The 21,412-nt window shown below is 45.9% G+C and overlaps 1 protein-coding gene across 1 annotated transcript in view; it reads right to left on the reverse strand.

The window, feature by feature from the left end:
• Window positions 1-21,412, reverse strand: part of LOC310771465 (NLR family CARD domain-containing protein 3-like) — a gene marked incomplete at its 3' end in the record, with an annotated part of 46,632 nt that overhangs the window by 23,466 nt on the left and 1,754 nt on the right. The window contains exons 2-6 of the mRNA XM_083664072.1: window positions 19,526-19,641; window positions 19,274-19,394; window positions 12,995-13,108; window positions 12,708-12,783; window positions 469-694 (exon numbers count right to left, since the gene is read on the reverse strand). Of these exons, the coding sequence (XP_083520198.1) occupies window positions 469-694; window positions 12,708-12,783; window positions 12,995-13,108; window positions 19,274-19,394; window positions 19,526-19,589 (601 nt within the window). The remainder of the gene's footprint in view (window positions 1-468; window positions 695-12,707; window positions 12,784-12,994; window positions 13,109-19,273; window positions 19,395-19,525; window positions 19,642-21,412) is intronic.

The raw sequence follows: 21,412 nt of genomic DNA on the forward strand, positions 1-21,412 counted from the left end.
ATGGTTTGTTATGACTAATTATGCTCCGCAGTAACATTAGGAGACACAGAGACATTTTCTGTACAACCATCAGCCACGACAGCCGTGCATGCATGAAGTTTATACTTGTTCTGTATGAACAACTGAGTGCTAAACGAGCTGCCTTATTTTGAGCAACCTGCAACTTTTTCAGATCAGATTGTGAAGCAGATCAGATTGTGAAGCAGATCAGATTGTGAAGCAGAGGACCAGATTACAGGGCAGTATTCTAAATGAGAGAGAACCAAGGAATGAAAAACTGATTTGAGTATTGAGACAGAGTAGAGAGACAGAGCTGTGGAGGCTGTTGCTTAGAGTGCTGGGTCTCGATAAACGGTGCGCTCAGCGTCCAGAACACTGTACCTATTTCAGTTAGTGTATGCAACTAGCTGATAGGACCCCACTTCAAACGAACCGAACTATCCCTTTAAAGCTGTTAAAGACTCTTACTCCTCTGCAGCTCCTCAGCCAGTTCCTCCTGCTTCATTCTCCTCAGGAAGAGCAGTGTGATGTTTAGAAAAGCCTCTTTGCTCCTCCTCGGCTCTTCCTCCACACCATCCACCTCCTCCTCCTCCACCCTCTGACTCTCTGAGCATTCTGCCTCATCTGGACTCAGAACCCTCCGGAACCTTCTCAGCTCCGTCTTCACAAAGGTGACGATGTTCTCCTCAAGCAGCTGGAACAGAATAATATACATATTAAACCTTCATACTAAAATCTGCAGACAAAATTACATCCATCTTGCAGAGACTGAAAGCCTGCACTGATCTAAAGAGTGCAGCATGGAGATTCAACTTGATCTCACAAATAATTATGGAATAGAAATGTTGACCCACAGCACAAAGCCTTCTAGTTTCACAACAATGGCTCTAAAGTAGTTGAATGTGAACGTCAGTTTCTGCCTCAGTCCACAGCTACTTCCTGGTTACTGAGCCGGCTGTGACCACCGAGTTGCCCCAGTAGCGAGGCGTTATTTCGAATCCCACATAGGTTACGCCAAAACCACGCCCTGTGCCCGCCTACGCAGCAGTCAAGCGCCAGGATTGGCCAGGCTCTCATGCTCATGTTGGGCTCTCTGTTACAGGGACACCATTCCTGTGAGAAGCAACAACACCAAGCGAGGCTGCAGCGAGGCTGCAATGAGGATATTGAAAGACAAAATCCTACATCGCACCAAAGCAAACAATGTATTTTAATGTTATTTGACTTTCTGACCACCCGCCTCAGTGCTTATTATGAGGCCAGAATAACAGATGCTGCCCTTGGCCATTGGGAAGGCTAACTCTTTACTTTTGGTTTTATTTATTGTGTATGATTCAACTTTTTATCTATGATTTTAAATTATTGCATGTTTTTGGAGATTGTTGGGACTTCACTGGCCTGGAACAACTGGGGGGGGGGGGGGGGGGGGGATGCTAGGCCTATGTGCTGTAGCCTACTGTATTTTTCATTTTATATTTTTTATATTTTTCATTTGCAGGTTAAACTGTCAGCTGAGCTCTGTTATTGAAGCTTTGGCTAAAGGCCTGAATTTTACAATGATGTTTTGAAATAAATGTTTAAAAATCGATTGTGTGTTAAAAGCTTGTGTTATGTTTTCATTGGCGTTCTTACAGTAATTTATTTTCAATGTCCGCTATCAAGAGCAATTCAGTTGGTTCATGAAATCGCTGGGCTGCATGCCGTACAGTGTTTGTGGTGTGGGAGATTCCAGCTGTCAAAAGAAGACAAAAGACTTGCTCCTGGCCAATCCCGGGCAGCGCTTGACTGCTGTGTAGGCGGGCACAGGGCGTGGTTTTGGCGTAACCTATGTGGATTCGAAATAACGCAGTAGCGAGTTGTGGGAGCATCATCCCCGCCTCGGCCCTGCCCTCTAGTGGTCAAACAAACTTTATTTTTGAACCATTTTAAATGTGTTTTGGTGAAAGTAGAAGGTCTGGGCTGTGGACCCACGTTACTATGTCACAATTCTTTGCGAGACTGGGTTGGGACATTATAATAACCAGAATGGTTTATATGCTACGCCCTGCAGAAAATTACAATCATGACAGTAGTTAGATAACTTTCCTAATTTTTAGAAATCCATCTTTCTTTCTTTCTTTCTTTCTTATTCTTAGTACTTAGGATTTTGCTTATATTATTGTAGTACTGGAGGTGTACCGTTAGGGGGGGCTGTAGGGAAAGTACTGGACTGGCATATTTGGGTCAAAGGTTTCTCTTGTCCATTAAATTACATCATCCTAAGGGTGTATTCACATCTCTAGGTTGTTTGCTTTGTTCCGATTCAGGGGCTTAATTGATACAATTGTTGCATTTACGTCTTGGTTCGTTTGTGTTCACACAGCCACAAATCAAACGATCCAAATAGTATGGCCAAGCCTCCTGGATTGGCCAGGAGACACTGATAGGCTAATAGCCTCCCAGGATGCAAAAATAATTCCCAGAGATTTTCTATGATTATAAGAATGCGTTTTTGTTAGACCTACATCAGGCTACGTCGGGCGTGTGCCATGCGAGGAGAGAGAGAGAGAAAGAAAGAGGGAGGGATCTGGAGATCTATGGGGAATTTGGAGATAGAAGATCAAAGACCCTCGCAACGTCTACTATTACTATCACGGAGACTTCAGAAGATTACGCATATGAACACCTGTCCTGTCAGGAATAAAATATTAATAAATAATTTAATAATAGCCTACGGACATTTCGAGGGAGACATGCAATCAGTCTGATTGTCTGATTGAACCAGACAATCAAAGAAGGCAGGCTCTGATTACCACGTGACACACCCTTGGGAGCGCGACTCAGGGAAGAGGCATCAAGCAGTGGTCATGGGGCTATCCGGGGTGCTGAAGCAGCCGGAGCGCTGGCAACCAGGACGCGCCGGGCCGTTGCTGTCCAGGGTGCTGAACAGAGATCCCGCGCTCATAACAGCGGCAGGAGAAACTAGCCTATAGGGAAAGGCCATGACATCATTCGCTTGATTACTGTGATAGTTTGCACCTGGTTGGCAGCCTTTATAACCTCTTCTGCTTGCAGACTCCAGTGCTGATCGTTGCCAAGCTGCTGCTGTGTTCTGGCTACTCCGGTTCGAGACTCTCTGGAAGGACCTCAGTGAACTTTGTGCTGGACTGTGCTCATGATTCATCTGTCTCAAGAGAATTAGTTTATTCGTCGGTCTCCGACTATTGTATAGGCTAGAATTAGCTTTAGGCTTAATTGCTGGTTATTGTTTATTTGTTCCTGTGTTCAAAGTCTTCAAGTAAAAAGACAAGTATTTTGACTCCTGACTCTGTCGTCTCTGCTCCTGGGTCCAAACCATTATACACAGCATAACAGAACGATCAGCCAGAAAATGGACCCAGCAGAGGCGGGACAGTGGCGCGCTGCATTTGCCATGCAGACACAAAATTTGGGTGAGCAACAAGTCCACATTGGATCACTAGAGACAAAGATCCGGGTACTCTCACAATCCATGGAGGGGATTGCTCCTGCTCTCCGACAGATCCAGCAGATCGGAGTCCACCAGCAGGAGATGAGAGGAGCACTTACCACTCTCACCGCCAATCTGCAAGCCATGGCCGTTCCAGCTCCGAGTCCCTCCACTCCTGCCTCCAGCGCTCCGTCCGCTCCAGTTCGCTTCTCTGAGCCGAATCTGCCCCCGCCTGAGAAATACTCAGGCAATCCAGAGACATGCCGGTCCTTTCTGCTTCAGTGTGAATTAGCCATAGAGGCACAGCCAGTGAAATTTTCAAATGAATTGGCAAAGATAGCATTTGTTTCTCAACTGTTAACTGGACCCCCATTAGCCTGGGCCACTGCCTTATGGGAACAGCATAATTCGGCCTGTCAGAACTTCCAGACTTTTAAGGCTGAATTACGCCAGGTTTTTGATCACCCAGTTACAGGCCAGGAAGCAGCTAAAAGACTTTATGCTCTACGTCAGGGAGGCGGGACTGTGGCAGAGTACACGGTAAAGTTTCGTACGCTTGCTGTCGAGAGCGGATGGAACGTGGCCTCCCTCCTGACTGCTTTTCAGCAGGGACTCTCTGAGGAGATCAAGGACGAGTTAGCGGCACGGGAGCAACAAGACGACTTGGAGGAGCTTATTAAAATAGCTATTCGTGTGGACAATCGGATTCGGGAGCGACGACAGGAGAAGAGGAGCCGGGGAGCGTTCCTGGGCCCACAGAGTGCTCGGTTCAGCCCATCCACGCCGGTCCTCGCCACGGAGAAGCCCATGCAGATCGGCGCAGCCAGGCTGTCCCAGGAGGAGCGAGCCCGTCGTATGAAGGAGGGCTGCTGCCTATACTGTGGGGAGACTGGCTATTTCATCGCCCACTGCCCAAAGCGGGCAGTAAAAGACGGGGCCCGTCAGTCAAAGGGAAGCTACTGACGGGTCGTGTCTCTGTGTCTTCCTCTCCTCAAGCCCGCATCATTTTGCCTGCCACCATTTCCTGGGGTTCTCATACTCATCAGGTAGAAGCTTTTGTTGACTCTGGAGCGGCGGGAAACTTTCTGGACCGAGAATGGGCTAGGCAGTGGGGGGTTCCCACACGCCAGCTGGAGGAGGCAATGGACATTACAGCCTTAGACGGATGTCCTCTGGGCGCGGGTAAGATCAGATAAGCTACTAGTCCGGTTACTTTGATTCTAGAGGGGAAACACCGGGAGGAGATTAGTTTCCATATTACCGACTCACCTGCTTTTCCGTTGGTATTAGGCTACCCCTGGTTAGTAAGACGCAATCCCCATTTAGATTGGGTCATAGGTCAAGTGGAGGAATGGGGCCCTTTATTTTATATTTTATTTTATTATATTTATTTTCTTGTTTAAAAACTCCTGAGGAAGCATCCCGGTGTATAGTGGAAAAGAAAAGTAAACCTATTAATACTGACAATGTTCCTTCTGAATACTTGGACCTCCAGGAGGTTTTTAGTAAAGGCCGAGCCACAGTGCTGCCCCCTCATAGACCCTACGATTGTGAGATCAAACTGGTAGATGGAGCTAGTCCACCTAAGGGACATTTATATTCCCTTTCTGCCCCAGAGACGTTAGCTATGGAAAGCTACATAAAGGAAGCCCTGGAGATGGGGTTTATCCGAGCTTCAACCTCGCCTGCTTTAGCGGGGTTTTTCTTTGTGGGAAAAAAGGATGGCTTGCTCCGGCCCTGTATAGACTATAGACGACTAAATGATGTAACTGTAAAGAACGGTTATCCTCTGCCTCTGCTAGGCTCTGCTTTCGAACAGCTTCGGGGGGCTACCATCTTCACCAAGATTGACCTGCGTAGTGCCTACAACCTCATTCGGATCCGGGAGGGGGACGAGTGGAAAACTGGCTTCATAACCCCCACAGGGCACTACGAGTATTTAGTGATGCCATTCGGCCTTTCCAACGCACCAGCAGTCTTCCAGGCTCTCATTAACGATGTTCTACGAGACATGCTGAACAGGTTTGTTTTTGTTTATTTGGACGATATTTTGATTTTTTTCCCAGTCTCACCAGGAACACGTTCAGCATGTGCGCCGTGTATTAAAAAGACTATTACAGAACAACCTATATGTGAAGCCGGAGAAATGTGACTTTCATGTTGCCACAGTCCCTTTCTTAGGCTACATTCTCTCCCCCTCCGGAACAACGATGGATACAGAAAAGGTACGTGCTGTAATGGAGTGGCCTCAGCCTGCATCAATAAAACATATCCAACGTTTTATGGGTTTTGCCAACTTCTACCGCAGGTTCATCAGAGGTTTCAGCACCATCGCAGCACCCATGAATGCGCTCACCAAGAAGGCCTCTGGCCGGTTCCGCTGGACCCCTCAGGCAGCAGAGGCATTCTCCAAATTAAAACTGTTGTTTACCACAGGTCCAGTCCTCACCCACCCGGATCGAGCATTGCCTTTTGTGGTAGAGGTAGATGCATCGGAGGTGGGATTAGGGGCCGTCCTGTCCCAACGTTCTCCCACAGACAACAAGCTCCATCCGTGTGCTTTCTTCTCAAGGAGACTCAGTCCAGCACAAAGCAACTATGATGTGGGCAATCGTGAGCTGTTGGCCATAAAGGAGGCACTGGATCAGTGGAGGCACTGGCTTGAGGGGGCCGAGAAGCCGTTTGTGGTCTGGACGGATCACAAAAACCTGGCCTACATCCGCAGTGCAAGGCGGCTGAACTCACGTCAAGCCAGGTGGGCTCTCTTTTTCAATCGTTTTGAATTTATATTGTCGTATCGACCAGGAAGCAAAAATACAAAGGCAGATGCACTCTCTCGCCAGTTTGATCCAACAGATAAAGGTTCACAGCCCGAGCCCATCCTGGTTCCAGCCCGAATCATCGCCCCGGTTCTGTGGGGAATCGAAACCGAGGTGAGAGCAGCGCAGCAGGCGGATCCAGGTCCGGAGAACTGCCCACACAACCGGCTATATGTGCCTCCTGGGAAACGGGCCGGGGTGTTGGAGTGGGGACATGCGTCACGGTTGGTGGGTCATCCAGGGGAGAAACGGACATTAGAGTTTATTGCTCGTAAGTTCTGGTGGCCAACAATCCGGCCGGATGTGGCTACCTTTGTGGCCGCCTGTGTCACCTGCTCCCAGAATAAAACGCTGCGTCAGCGTCCTGCAGGTTTGCTGTGTCCGCTGCCTGTCCCACGTCGGCCCTGGTCCCACATTTCATTAGACTTTATCACTGGCCTGCCCCGTTCTGTGGGCGGAGTATGCTCATAACACTCTGCAGTCCTCTTCTACAGGCATGTCTCCTTTCCAGTGTCAGCTAGGCTATCAGCCGCCGTTATTTCCGGACCAGGAGCCAGAGGTAGGGGTCCCGGCGGCGGCGGATTTTGTGCGGCGCTGCGCACACACATGGAGGGAGGCTCGGGCGGCTCTGTTGCGAGCGAGGAGCAGGCACTCTCTGCAGGCAAACAAACGGCGGCGACCGTCGATACCTTTTCGGCCAGGAGACAAGGTATGGCTGTCCGCCAAGGATCTCCCACTGCGGGTGGAAAGCAGGAAACTAGCACCACGCTTCGTGGGTCCGTTCGAGGTTGAAGCACAGGTTGGGCCGGTTTCGTACAGGTTAGTGCTGCCTGCTTCAATGAAAATTCACCCTGTTTTCCATGTGTCCCTACTAAAGCCTGTGATGTCTAGTCCCTTGTCCCCCCCTATCCCACCCCCTCCTCCTCCTCGCTGGGTTGATGGTGGTCCGGTGTACACGGCCCGGAGGATAATGGACTCACGCCGGGTGCGCCGCAGTATACAATACCTGGTGGATTGGGAGGGCTACGGTCCGGAGGAGCGGAGCTGGGTGCCGGCTCGGCACATCGTGGACCGCACCCTAATCCAAGACTTTCGGCGTCGTGGACAAGCCGTTGGGTCGCCAGGTGGCTCCCCTAGAGGGGGGGATTCTGACACACCCTTGGGAGCGCGACTCAGGGAGGAGGCATCAAGCAGTGGTCAAGGAGCTATCCGGGGTGCTGAAGCAGCCGGAGCGCTGGCAACCAGGACGCGCCGGGCCGTTGCTGTCCAGGGTGCTGAACAGAGATTCCGCGCTCATAACAGCGGCGGGAGAAACTAGCCTATAGGGAAAGGCCATGACATCATTCGCTTGATTACTGTGATAGTTTGCACCTGGTTGGCAGCCTTTATAACCTCTTCTGCTTGCAGACTCCAGTGCTGATCGTTGCCAAGCTGCTGCTGTGTTCTGGCTACTCCGGTTCGAGACTCTCTGGAAGGACCTCAGTGAACTTTGTGCTGGACTGTGCTCATGATTCATCTGTCTCAAGAGAATTAGTTTATTCGTCGGTCTCCGACTATTGTATAGGCTAGAATTAGCTTTAGGCTTAATTGCTGGTTATTGTTTATTTGTTCCTGTGTTCAAAGTCTTCAAGTAAAAAGACAAGTATTTTGACTCCTGACTCTGTCGTCTCTGCTCCTGGGTCCAAACCATTATACACAGCATAACACCACGACTTGTTTTTATTTATACCAGATAAGTTGATCGGGTTCAAACTGCTGATGTGATGATGTAAAAATCCCTCAAAGTTTATTTATGCAAACGCTAGTTTCACAAGTCGCCAAAACAGGATCTGAATGAAGATGTTGTTTTTAAACATAAAAATGCTCGTTCTTCAGGCCATTACGCACAGCGCAGCTGACTACGGCAGCTGTTTTATCCAAAAATGCGCACTGTTTCCTGCAGTTGTGTCGGATTGAGGTTGGATCACGTTCTCACCACAAACGAACCGCACCAGAGTTTGTTTAAAGCGGACCGAGACCACCCTTTCTTGGCGATCTCGGTCCACTTGTTTTGTCCCGCATCCGAGTGCGATTGCTGTGTTCACACTCCCCCAAACGAACCGCACCAAGGGGGAAAACGCTCTCTGTTTCGAAACAACTGCTCCAAACGAGATAGGTGTGAATACACCCTAAGATACAAAGGAAGAGCAGCTGATGTTGATGATACTGATTGAGGACGCCGACAGATAAACTGCATGGATCAAAAGCAGTCTGGTAGCTGAAATGAAGCTACTGTTTCTTGAGGACAGTTGGTCGTGTGTGGACGCACAGACCTGTGGAACTGATGATTAAGACGGTTTGGTAACTAACATAGCAGAAGCTACGGGAGTAGCAAGCAACTCCACATGACATTATAGACTTTGGTGCACCTTCTCAAACTAATAGGATATTTGATCATCTACATGCAACACTATCACATTTGAGGATTGTGGATTTCCTAAGCGTCCTTTGAATGAAGACCAGAACAAGCGACATCCGAAGTGGTCCACCTGAAACAGACGCCATGGAGCTGGGTATCACCAAGCCAACCATGCCCCAGTTCAGAGTGACGCCATGACAGATAGCACAGAAGATCAAGAAGACCAGTGAATTAATGAACTGTAATCTTTACCCTGCTGCCTAAACAGAGATCACTTGCAAACACATAAGTGAGTAAGTTTTACTCTCACGTCAGTACACTAGAGATAGAGATTTCATCTTACATTAGGGCTAAAGGCTAATGGTAAGGGAGGACATAAGACTTAGTGATTGGGTTAGGCCAGCGGTTCTCAAAGAGTGGGCCGCTCCTCCACTGGGGGGCGCAAGACAACTTGAAAGGATGCTGCACAATGGCTACGCAGCCTCCACCGCACGAATCAGCCGGGGGCGGAGCTCCTGCAGTCTGGCTGCCTGAGGCGAGTGAGGAGCTGTCAGAGGAGAAGCTCCAGAGAGAAGGAAATCATGATTTCTTTAAATGTGTGTTACACAAATCAGATCACGGCAGTTATTTGTATGTACATCAAGCACATGTGCTCATGTTTTTGTATCTGTTGGGGAGCTATTTCTGATTAATCTTATGACATTTATGGGGCTGGGAAACTGTCTGTTCACGCTGGCCAGCCTGCACCACACGATACAGGTTGAACATGCAGAGAACGCAACATTTACAGGTACACAGATACACTGCACGTAGTCTCTTAAAACGGACGGTTGCTGTCGCAATTTTCAAAAGCTTCCGACTGATGGAAAGGGAAACTCAGGGAAAATAATGAGCGATGATAGGGCGATATCCTGGATGTCCCGCCTAAAGGCAGGTGATTGGAGAAATCAGAGCGGATGACTTGTTTGTATGCCCGAGTGGAACATACAACAACAATAATAGTAATAATGGCAATAATAATTGGTGAAAGGGGAAGGTGCACAGCTGTCTATATGTACTCTCAGGGGGGGCTCACTCTCCCACACTTTCAAAACCCCTGGGTTAGGCATAACTTAGGGTGTATTCACACCTGTACGTCGTTTGCTTTGTTCCGATTCAGGTACTTAATTGATACAATTGTTGCATTTGTGCCTTGGTTCGTTTGTGTTCACACAGCCACAAATCAAACAGTCCAAATATTATTGCCAAGCCTCCTGGATTGGCCAGGAGACACTCGGGTACGCTAATAGCCTCTCGTGATGGAAAAAATTATTCCCAGAGATTTTCCTATATGATTATAGAATGCGTTTTGTTAGACCTACATTGTAGGCTATGTCGGGCGTGCGAGGAGCAAGAGAGAGAGAGAGAGAGAGAGAGAGAGAGAGAGAGAGAGAGAGAGAGAGAGAGAGAGAGAAAGAAAGAGGGAGAGAAAGAGGGAGGGATCGGGAGAGGAAAGTTATTTATTTATGTAGGCTATGTAGCCTATGTATTTATTTAGCCTATTGAGTCTATCGGGAATTTGGAGATAGAAGATCAAAGACCCTTGCAACTTCTGCTATTACTATCACGGCGACTTCAGAGGATTAGCAGAGACATAGGCTATATGAACACCTGTCCTGTCAGGAATAAAATATTAATAAATAATTTAATAATAACGGACATTTCGAGGAAGACATGCAATCAGTCTGATTGTCTGATTGAACCAGACAATCTTATCACAAAGAAGGCTGGCTCTGATTACCATGACTTGTTTTCATTTATTGAATGGAGACCAGTAGCCTGTACTACGAAGCTAGTTTAATGCCTTATCCGAGTAAGTTTGAGTTTAAACCTGGTTTAGCCGTACTACAAAGCAAGTTAACTTTCAATCACCATGGCAACTGACGCTGCAAAGCTAACCTGGTCGCGACCAGGTTAGCTTCAGAGGATAAGATCAAAATCCATGACAGACCCATATAATCGGCTCTCTGGAGTCACTCACCGTTCATATAAGATCGCCATATGAAAAATAGATTGCAGTCAACTGAGAATATAACAAGAAAAACATTTGTGGCTCTGTAGGCTACATAATTAAATTAAGCCTACTTACCACTTTATGTCTTAACAGCTCAACGATGCGTGGAGAAATATGATCACTATTAATCACCGCGGCGCATATCATGAATGGACCCTCAAATGGAGTGAGGGTGATATTCTCCTACATGCCAGAAAAGCCTATACATATAATATAGATATGGGATAAATATGGATAGCCCCAATACTAAATATGCAGGCTATTCTTGCATCTTTCAGCTGGAACTGTGTCCTGTAGGCTGTATGCCAATATATGAGCAAAAATAGGCTAGTTTTTATCAATGATAACTATGCCCGCATCGTCTCAATTCAGTTCAGCAGTTTTCTCTTTTATAGTAGGCTATTAGGCTTTATACTAGGCTATTTTATATATGAATTATTCGATCAGTGCAACCACACACATGAGTGATAGAGATCATTATTCATTGAGCATGCGTTTCTAAATCTATGGTCTAAATAGGCTTACAGATTGTGGAAATGTATAGACTGAGATTACACATTTACATTTGTTGCTGCTGTATCAATGTATGCAGCTGTATCAGACAGAAATCGCTGATCAAAGTAAATCAAATGACTGATGTGAATACAAGCTGCTGCTTTAGACAGCCCTTCAGCAGACTATCCAACGCGGATTTTCATTCTGACATTAAATCGCGGATACATTAAATATCCGCTAAAACTCTGATGCACTGCACTTTCATGGAACGAGGAAATGGGTGTGGAAATGGGTGTGGGCGTGGATCAACTCAGCTGTTCATAATGTGATTGGCTAGCGCACCTCTTTCGCGTGGACGCGCGCCTGTGCACGAGCGAAAAACGTGCGCGTGCACAGGCAGATCCCAGGTCCACTTACCTAGTAAAAAACCAGCGTCGTAGTATCAGTTAACTAGATAGCTTTGATCCTGTTCAGTCAAACCAGATCAAAGGGACTTATCGCGGATCTGTTAAACTAGTTTCGTAGTACAGGGCTCTGAGGTAAGTTGATTGAGTTCAAACTGCTGATGTGATGATCCAAAAATCCCCCAAAGGGTCACAAGTCACAAGTCGCCAGAACAGGATCTGAATGAAGATGTTGTTTTAAAACGATAAAAATGCTCGTTCTTCAGGCCATTACGCACAGCGCAGCTGACTACGGCAGCTGGTTTATCCAAAAATGCGCAGTGTTTCCTGTAGTTGTGGCGGATTGAGGTCGGATCACGTTCTCACCACAAACGAACCGCACCAGAGTTTGTTTAAAGCGGACCGAGACCACCCTTTCTTGGCGATCTCGGTCCGCTTGTTTTGTCCCGCATCCGAGTGCGATTGCTGTGTTCACACTCCCCAAAACGAACCGCACCAAGGGGGAAAACGCTCTCTGTTTCGAAACAACTGCTCCAAACGAGATAGGTGTGAATACCCCCTTAGTAACTCCTAACCATAATAACTAGCCGTGATACAGTAGCCTCTGTCCTTTTTGTAACACGATTTCACTTGATGGTGAAGTACAAGGTGTTTTTGTGTGTAGCTGAAGTAAAATCCCTGAGACTGAGCCAGCCGATAGGTTAACTGTGCCTGGCTGAGCCACGTGTAACGTATAGGGCAAGCCGACTTAATATAAATCACGTGCAATATGTGCAATATGTCACAGGCAATAATGTTAATTGACACGGAATGTATGTACTTACTCTACGTATTGGTATTTCGCTACTTGGACATTCTACTTATTTTGTGCTTTTGCTTCTATCGCATTACTAGTGATTCTATGCTATGTTGTGTTTTTCTGCTTACTGCTTAATATTGCATTACTACGGTTTATTTTATTTTTATTTTTATTTTATTCATGCTATGTGTGTTCTGTGAGCGAGCTACTGTAACTTGTCCCAATTTCCCCCCGGGGATCATTAAAGTCTTTCTGATTCTGATTCTGAAATGTGTTATTTTATTTTCACACCATAAATATGGAGTCCAGGTCTGTTTGATGCTCCTGGGCAGACTGACCACTGGAAACCTCTGACCTCTCCTCGACTCTGTTGAGAAGACATGATGTATGAGGTCATATAAGGTCACACACACACACACACACACACACACACACACACACACACACACACACACACACACACACACACACACACACACACACACACACAATGAACTCAACTGGATGTGATGAAGGATCGGACCAATTCTATATCTGATAACTGTGTATCTGTTGTGATTTCAGTTTCAAATAAATACCTCAGATCAGTAGAGTGCTGTCCATCTTTGAAGTTAAAAGGGTGATGCCTAGACCGGTCACTCTTCATGGACACACAGCTGGGCTCAGAGGAGTCTGCTCTCTCCTGCTGCATCCTGAGAGAAACACATTATGAACATTGTGAAGGTATCTGTGTCTTTATGAAGACAATCAGGATGGGCTCTTCACAGGTTAGTCGGTTCAGGAGAGGCAGGCACACAGACTGCTGGTGGTTCAGCCGGTAGCTAGGCTGCTGCTGGGGCTTGGCCTGGTAGCTAGGCTGCTGCTGGGGCTTGGCCTGGTAGCTAGGCTGCTGCTGGGGCTTGGCCTGGTAGCTAGGCTGCTGCTGGGGCTTGGCCTGGTAGCTAGCCTGCTGCTGGGGCTTGGCCTGGTAGCTAGGCTGCTGCTGGGGCTTGGCCTGGTAGCTAGGCTGAAAATCTATGATGCTGAGGAAGCTCTCATCATCTCAGGTAAAGAGCTCCTCAGGCTTAGCGAACACTTGCCTGCAAGCTGCCTGTCTGGACTCATGACTAGAAGCCCTTCCCTAACCACACACATTTTTATAAAACATTAGGTTTAGGCAAGTACAACAATGTGGTTAGGGTTAGGGTTTGGTTATGGTCGTGGTTAGATAAGAAAACCCTAATCTTAACCACATCTTTTTTACTTGTCACACGTTTTCAGGAAGAAGCAATTGCGGCGACCAATCAAATGAGTTCGGGGCGGGGTTTTCCCAGCCCATACTAGGAGGAAATGTTGGTCCAGGAACAACCAGTTCGTGCTGCAACAAGTACGTACGATTTGCACCTGTGTGAGACCTGATTAATGAAACAAAGCAGTGTTTACCTACTATTTCTCTCACTTAATATAGCTCCTTCTAATGGAGAATATGTCAGATGAAAAGTTGCAAATGGAACAGGTGTTGTCAGGTCTTGTCTGGTCTTTTACTTGTGGAAGAAGAAAGGAATAATAAGGAGAAATCACACTAAATGAGTATCATGCAGCGAGAGGCGATAGACTTTCACAAAGTCACGTCGTGAAAATATCCGTGTATTGGAATGATCATATGAGATGAAGTTGGGAAATGAGCAGAGCATTTTGTGTGTTTCTCTACCCCTGACCAGCCAATCAGAGTGATTTCTCTACCCCTGACCAGCCAATCAGAGTGATTTCTCTACCCCTGACCAGCCAATCAGAGTGATTTCTCTACCCCTGACCAGCCAATCAGAGTGATTTCTCTACCCCTGATCAGCCAACCAGAGTGATTTCTCTACCCCTGACCAGCCAATCAGAGTGATTTCTCTACCCCTGATCAGCCAACCAGAGTGATATCTCTACCCCTGACCAGCCAATCAGAGTGATTTCTCTACCTCTGACCAGCCAATCAGAGTGATTTCTCTACCCCTGATCAGCCAACCAGAGTGATTTCTCTACCCCTGACCAGCCAATCAGAGTGATTTATCTACCCCTGACCAGCCAATCAGAGTGATTTCTCTACCTCTGACCAGCCAATCAGAGTGATTTCTCTACCCCTGACCAGCCAATCAGAGTGATTTCTCTACCCCTGACCAGCCAATCAGAGTGATTTCTCTACCTCTGACCAGCCAATCAGAGTGATTTCTCTACCCCTGATCAGCCAACCAGAGTGATTTCTCTACCCCTGACCAGCCAATCAGAGTGATTTCTCTACCCCTGACCAGCCAATCAGAGTGATTTCTCTACCTCTGACCAGCCAATCAGAGTGATTTCTCTACCCCTGACCAGCCAATCAGAGTGATGTCTCTACCCCTGACCAGAATTGAGGTAAAGCGCAGGTAGGTAAAAGGTAAAACTCCTTATATGAAAAACACACCGGGTGCCTGGATAATAGATAACAATGAAAGAGGAGAGCCGGCACTCACGGTAGGCTAATTTGAAAAAAAAGCCTTTTATTGGGCAGAGAATAATCGGAAGTTTAGGTGTAAAGCCTTTGTCAACCTTGTCCTCTACCCCTGACCAGCCATCTGGATTACCAGGTGCCACTCTTCAACTCGGCCAAGCATAACGTTATAATCCACCGAGCAAATCTAGAAGTGAGTCGCATTATTAACGTTAAACCCAGTCTTCTTCTGTTGAAACACACGACGACGGTGTAAAAATTGTGCTGCTTATTTACATATATATTAGGGCTGTCAGCGTTAACGCGTTAATCGTGCGTTAACGCGCGCCGATCATAACGCATTATTTTTTTTTAATCGCGTTAATCGCATGCGGACAAAAGAGGGCTATTTTGTCCCTTCGTCGCCCCGTACTTGTAGTCAAGCCGTTCGGTTTCCTGTCTCCTGTTTGTGCATGCAGGCATGGAAGAGAACGACAGCAATACGCTTTTAAATGGATCGTTTTACTTCCCAAATGGCACAGTGGATAAGTCAAGAGCCGTAGTTTGCACCTTGTGAAAAACGGAATTAAAATATCACCGAAGTACATTGAGTTTGAGGCGAGTGATCACCTGAAAGTAGCTAGCAGCCAGCTAGCTAGCGCGAGACTCATCACTCATTCTTCCTTCAGAGTCTCGGATGCGCGGGTCCTCTAACCACTGGGAGGTCGGCTCCAATGGCTTCACGCGATATACACGTTATCAATACACAGTTTCCAATACCGAGCCATTATTCACATGGAAGTGCCAAAGTTTTTAGCTCAGCTCAGATACAGCCTTCTTCGGCTGTGTCATTTTGGGTTTCGACTGCTCCACAGCGCCGCCGCCGGAAGTATCGGGGCTGGAGTGTTTACAATTATTGTGCATGTATTTTCTATTCAAGATGCATTTTGTGACCTCCTGTCTACATTGCACTTCTATTGAATTGAAAATAAATCTAAAATTCAAGATCACAAAGTACATTTATTTGCATTAATTTGATTCCCAATCACGACACACTGGTAATAATTATTAATATCTAATTAAAAGTGCTTTACAATGCAAAATAATAGCATTTTAAACATGCAATACAAAGACGCGATTAATAGCGATTAATTATAATTAATCGCGCGATTAATCGCGATTAAGAAAATTAATCGTTTGACAGCCCTAATATATATATATATATATATATATATATATATATATATATATATATATATATATATATATATATATATATATATACACACCGGTATATATACACATATAGCCTATATATATACTCTCTCTCTATATATATAGTGGGTAAACTACTCACCTTGGATAGTTTACATGTATGTATTTACCCTACACTGTTTTAGACAGAAACTATGGAGGCATTTTTGCAGCAAAACACCTGAGAACTTGCATGATGTAATTTATACTCAAAGGGCCCTATTCTCCCACAAGCCTTCGGCGCTAAAACGGGCCTTAAACGCAAAAAAACATGCCTTGCGCCTGTTTTGGGACGATATCAATATGGCTTTACGCTGCCAAATGCGCTTTAAGCCGAATGGGCGTGGCGCAGTCCCAGAATGGGCCAAAGTGGGCGTGTCGGCCTTAAATCTCGGCGTAATGATATCTTCGCACCTGCCGTAAATTTAGCGATTTGCGCCTTTGAAAACCAGGCCTATTCAGTGCGCCAGTGCACTTCTGCCTCTCCCCTGTCACCCTTCTCTGTCTCTCTCTGAAACCAGGCCTATTCAGTGCGCCAGTGCTCTTCTGCCTCTTCTCTGTCACCCTTCTCTCTCTCTCTCTGACTCCCTCGCTTAGACAGGCACAACACACTTCCCATATAGGAAAAATAAGTTGTAAATTGTCTGGCCTGTCCCAGCATGCATTGTGCTTCTCCATTTCGCTACTAAATAGCAACCAAATGAGGCGAAATAGATATAAAAGGTCGATCTAAATTAATGTGTAATGGTAACACAACCTGCAATTGTACACATTTCAATATTGGACCAAATGAAACATCGAAATGAATACACCACCCTATGTGAAACATATATGTCCTCCTGGGCCTATATATATCTCTTGTCGTTTTAACGTGATTTAGATAAGTGACAGCGGAACGCGCTGCGGAACGCTTTCTACTGTCATGTGCTATACTGTGATGTCCGCTCCAATAACTTGGCCCTACTTCACATTTAGTTTTACAATAAAAACACATTTATGCAATGACTTTACATAATGTAGGGTATATTTATGTGCATCATTCTACCTGCAGCAGGGGAGAGAAAACGATATCGTTCTGGACAAACTTTCACCAATATAAAATTAATCTCATCATATAGGGATAGGCTATATTTTTCTATCCGATGCATTTAGAACATTCTTTTCACTTTGATCTTGCTATAGTGTAGCGTATTTAAACTGCAGTTATTGGTTTGAGAAGCATAATAATATGGAATAATAGCCTATAATGGAGACAGACAGACTGGATGAAGGGAGGGGGGGGGGGGGGCAGAGCGTTTGGCTTTCATCTGGTTTTGCGGGACCACTGGAATTGGAGCTAAAAAGGCAAGCGTGCGATTCGTTTATTGCAGTTATCCAATGAGCATGATGGTGCATAATTTTACGCTTAAAAGGCGTGGTTGTAATGCTTTAGGCTGCGTGTAGCGCCAGCACGACGATATCAAGTGCGCTGGTCCACGCCCACTGATTTGCGCTGCGCCAGGCGCTCGGCCTAGAAACAGCGCCGATGCAACGATAGGGGCCAAAGAGTATTCACACATCTGTGTCCTAAAGTTTAATTCACTAAAGATTTATTGATCTGCAAGTGACAATCTGAATATGTATGTGGTTTGCGTGGGTGGAGGGGCTACTCCAGAGGGAGGGGCTACTCCGGGCTTTACCTAAACTTGGGGTCGCATGGAATTCAATTGGAGTCCCCTAAAATTTCTAGTAATTGATTGATACAAATAATTATTGTTATAATAATATAAACACCACACACACAATTTAAAACAACTGAAGCTACCCTACGTTTTCACAAAAGTGTCAGCTAAAATAAATGACAGAATGTAAATATACATACCGTTAACACATTGAGTGCCACAGCGCTTCAGTAAAATTGTCTGCAGCCTGTGCCAGATTCACTTCCATTCAGTTGAAAACAGCTATAGAATTTTTTCTATTATGGCTATATTGACGGGGCTGGACTTTAATGAAACATTGAACACTCCTGCTTCTTCCAAAGAAGAAATTTTGTTTCTAGACAGTTCCATTATGAAATGACAGCCTCTCAAAAAAGTGCACTTTCAAGGGTTTTCTGTCGTTTTTTTTTACTTTCCAAGATATACCGGTAGTCACTTTTATGAATACCTTTTGCACTCTAATTTCGAGCACATTCACTGACTCTGGCTGGTGTTTTCTGATGTGGTGGCATGGTGCGGTTTCTGTGCAGCCTGCGTGCCCACCCTCCCCTCTCCCCCCCCCCCCCCCCCCCCCCCCTCTCCACCTCTGAGCTGCGGGCTCCTCCCACACGCACAGAGTTTGTTTTCTCGACTCCGTTTTTGCCCCGGACGGATCCCAGCGCCCATCAAGGAAATGATGCGCGCTGGCAAACGCGACTGAACGAAAAGGCTTGGCCGTTCGGCTTCGGATGCTGGCTTTCTGGCAGGAAATCGTGTGGAGATAGATAGAAGCATAAGAGCTCAGTTGTGAGCGCGGATGCAGCCGAGCCCACTCTCCGCTGCAGACAGAGCAATATATACGGCTCTGGCTGAAGCATGCATCGGTTTCCTCTTTGATCACGGCTTTCTCCGTTTTCTCCTGCACAAAGTAAGGATCTGAGGTGGGTGGGGCAGCTTCTGTGACGATGTTTAAGGTGGCGCCGTGTGATCCCTTGAAGGGATTCATGCTCACTGGCTAGGTACGACCTTAAACAGCAGAATTATGGAATAATATGAATTATGATTTTAGGACGTCCACAGACGTCCTTGGCACTCCTCGTTACTTTTTTTTAGGACGTGCACAGACGTCCTTGGCACTCAATGTGTTAATTGTGATGATAGAGAAATAACGTGTGACCCCCGTATGAATAGAAAATACTTTCTTCAGTAGGGAGGTGGCCTTTTGAGCGATAGATACATAGATGTATTGCTTATATACATCATATAAATTCTCCACATCAATATGCTGCAGCAACTGAGCTGTAGGCCTGTTAGTGGGCTCGATGTTCACAAGATATAGCCCATATCTGTAGTCTACTTAGCTCTTTTTCAATTTTCATTATTCATTGTTTAATTTGAGTCATTGTTTGTTCAGCATTAATTTGAGCTCACCTCAATACTGTAGGATATCAAATAACATTTCCTCATTGCAGTATAACCAGTCCTCTTACCTTGTGTCTGAAGGTCCAGGTTCATTACTGAAAGCTGGAGGTGTGTGTTTAGACCAGTCAGTCTTCATCGACAGACAGCTGGGTACTGGAGACTCTGCTCTCTGGCGGGTGGGGGGGGATGCTGTTGAAAAATGTAAAAGTAGATTTGAAATGTTCGTGGAGGTACTGCAGGGGGTCCGCCAATTTTCATCAAAATAAATGTGGAAATTTTAGAAATGCATTTTAGACAAAAATAATAATATTGAGACTCACAGTCTAGGTTTCCAGGTTCATTACTGAAGTCTGTAAAATCATCTTTAGACCGGTCAGTCTTCATAGACAGACAGCTGGGAACTGGAGACTCTGCTCTCTGCCTGTGGTGCTGACCTCTGCAAACACAAATGTTTGATACATATCATCATTAGCTCTAGTAATTATAATAATTAATTGATTGGATTTATATAGCGCCTTTCTACACACTCAAAGCGCTTCACATATCAGGGGAGGGAGGGAGAGGGAACTCAGCTCATCCACCACCGATGTGTAGCACCCACCTGGGTGATGCACAGCAGCCAGTTTGCGCCAGAACGCTCACCACACATCAGCCTATCACAGTGGAGAGTTGAGGACTGAATGTGCCAATTAAGTAAGGAGGGATGATTAGGTGGCCATGATTGAAGAAAGGCCTGTTTGGGAATTTGGCCAGGGCACCGGGGTTCCACCCCTCAGGGCACCGGGGTTACACCCCTCAGGGCACCGGGGTTCCACCCCCCAGGGCACCGGGGTTCCACCCCCCAGGGCACCGGGGTTCCACCCCCCAGGGCACCGGGGTTCCACCCCTACTCATGTGAAGAGTGCCAATGGGATCTTTATTGACCACAGAGAGTCAGGACCTCGGTTTAACGTCTCACCCGAAGGACGGTGCTCACTCACAGGACAGAGTCCCTGGTCCCTATCGTTGCATCGGCGCTGTTTCTAGGCCGAGCGCCTGGCGCAGCTCAAATCAGTGGGCGTGGACCAGCGCACTTGATATCTTGGTCTTGGCGCTAGACGCAGCCTCAACCATTACAACCACGCCTTTTAAGCGTAAAATTATGCACCGTCAGTTCATTGGATAAGTGCAATAAACGAATCGCATGCTTGCCTTTTAAGCTCCATTCCAGTGGTCCAGCAAAACCAGACGAAACCCAAGCCTCTGATCCCCCCCCCCCCCCCCCCACCTCCCTTCATCCCGTCTGTCTCCATATATCGGCTATTATTCCATATTATGATGCTTCTCAAACCAATATAACTGCAGTTGAAATACTGCAAGCATGTAAAAACGCTACACTATAGCAAGATCAAAGTGAAAATAATGTTCTAAACGCATCAGCTAGAAAAATATAGCCTATTAGATTGGTGAAAGTTTGTCCAGAAAGATATCATTTTCTCTCGCCTGCTGCAGGAAGGATGATGCACATAAATAGAGCCTACATTATGTAAAGTCATTGCATAAATGTGTTTTTATTGTAAAACTAAATGTGGAGTAGGGATGGGCATTTCTAGCAAAAACACTATTCGAAATTCGCTGGCCAAATTCGAATTTAATTCGAATTTCGAAAATAAATAAAAAAATGTTTTTTTTTTTTTTTTTTTTTTTTTTTTTTTTTTTTTGTGAGTGAAATGTTGCATTGTCTCCCCTGATTCTAAGTCTACGGCTTTATTAATTAATATAAAAAGCTTCTGCTGTGGATTTTTAGCTCAAACAAGCATTGCACCACTGAAGTAAAGAACATGTTACATGACATTGACATTTTCGAAAATAAAAAACAGTTTTGACAATCATGAGTGGTTCATTAAATATTTAGTAGGCTCAGGTCTGAGTGCCAAAGGGGTGCCAAAGTCACCCCCTCTCCCTCTTCATGGGATTTCATCTGCCATTAATTTTTCCATAAACCTTGCTTAAAATGCTTATAAAAATTGTTTTACTTGCTCAAACCAAGCGATTTGACTATACTTAGAATCAGGGGAGACAATGCAACATTTCACTCAAAAAAAAAAAAAAAAAAAAAAATTTTTTTTTTTTTTTTTTTCGAATTTCGAATTTCAATAATAAAAGTCGACCTTGATAATAACAACGATTATTCGAAAATTCGAAATTCGATGCCCATCCCTAATGTG

This window comes from Poromitra crassiceps, assembly GCF_964638095.1.
Source record: "Poromitra crassiceps genome assembly, contig: HAP1_SCAFFOLD_681, whole genome shotgun sequence".
Classification (NCBI taxonomy): Eukaryota; Metazoa; Chordata; class Actinopteri; order Beryciformes; family Melamphaidae; genus Poromitra; species Poromitra crassiceps.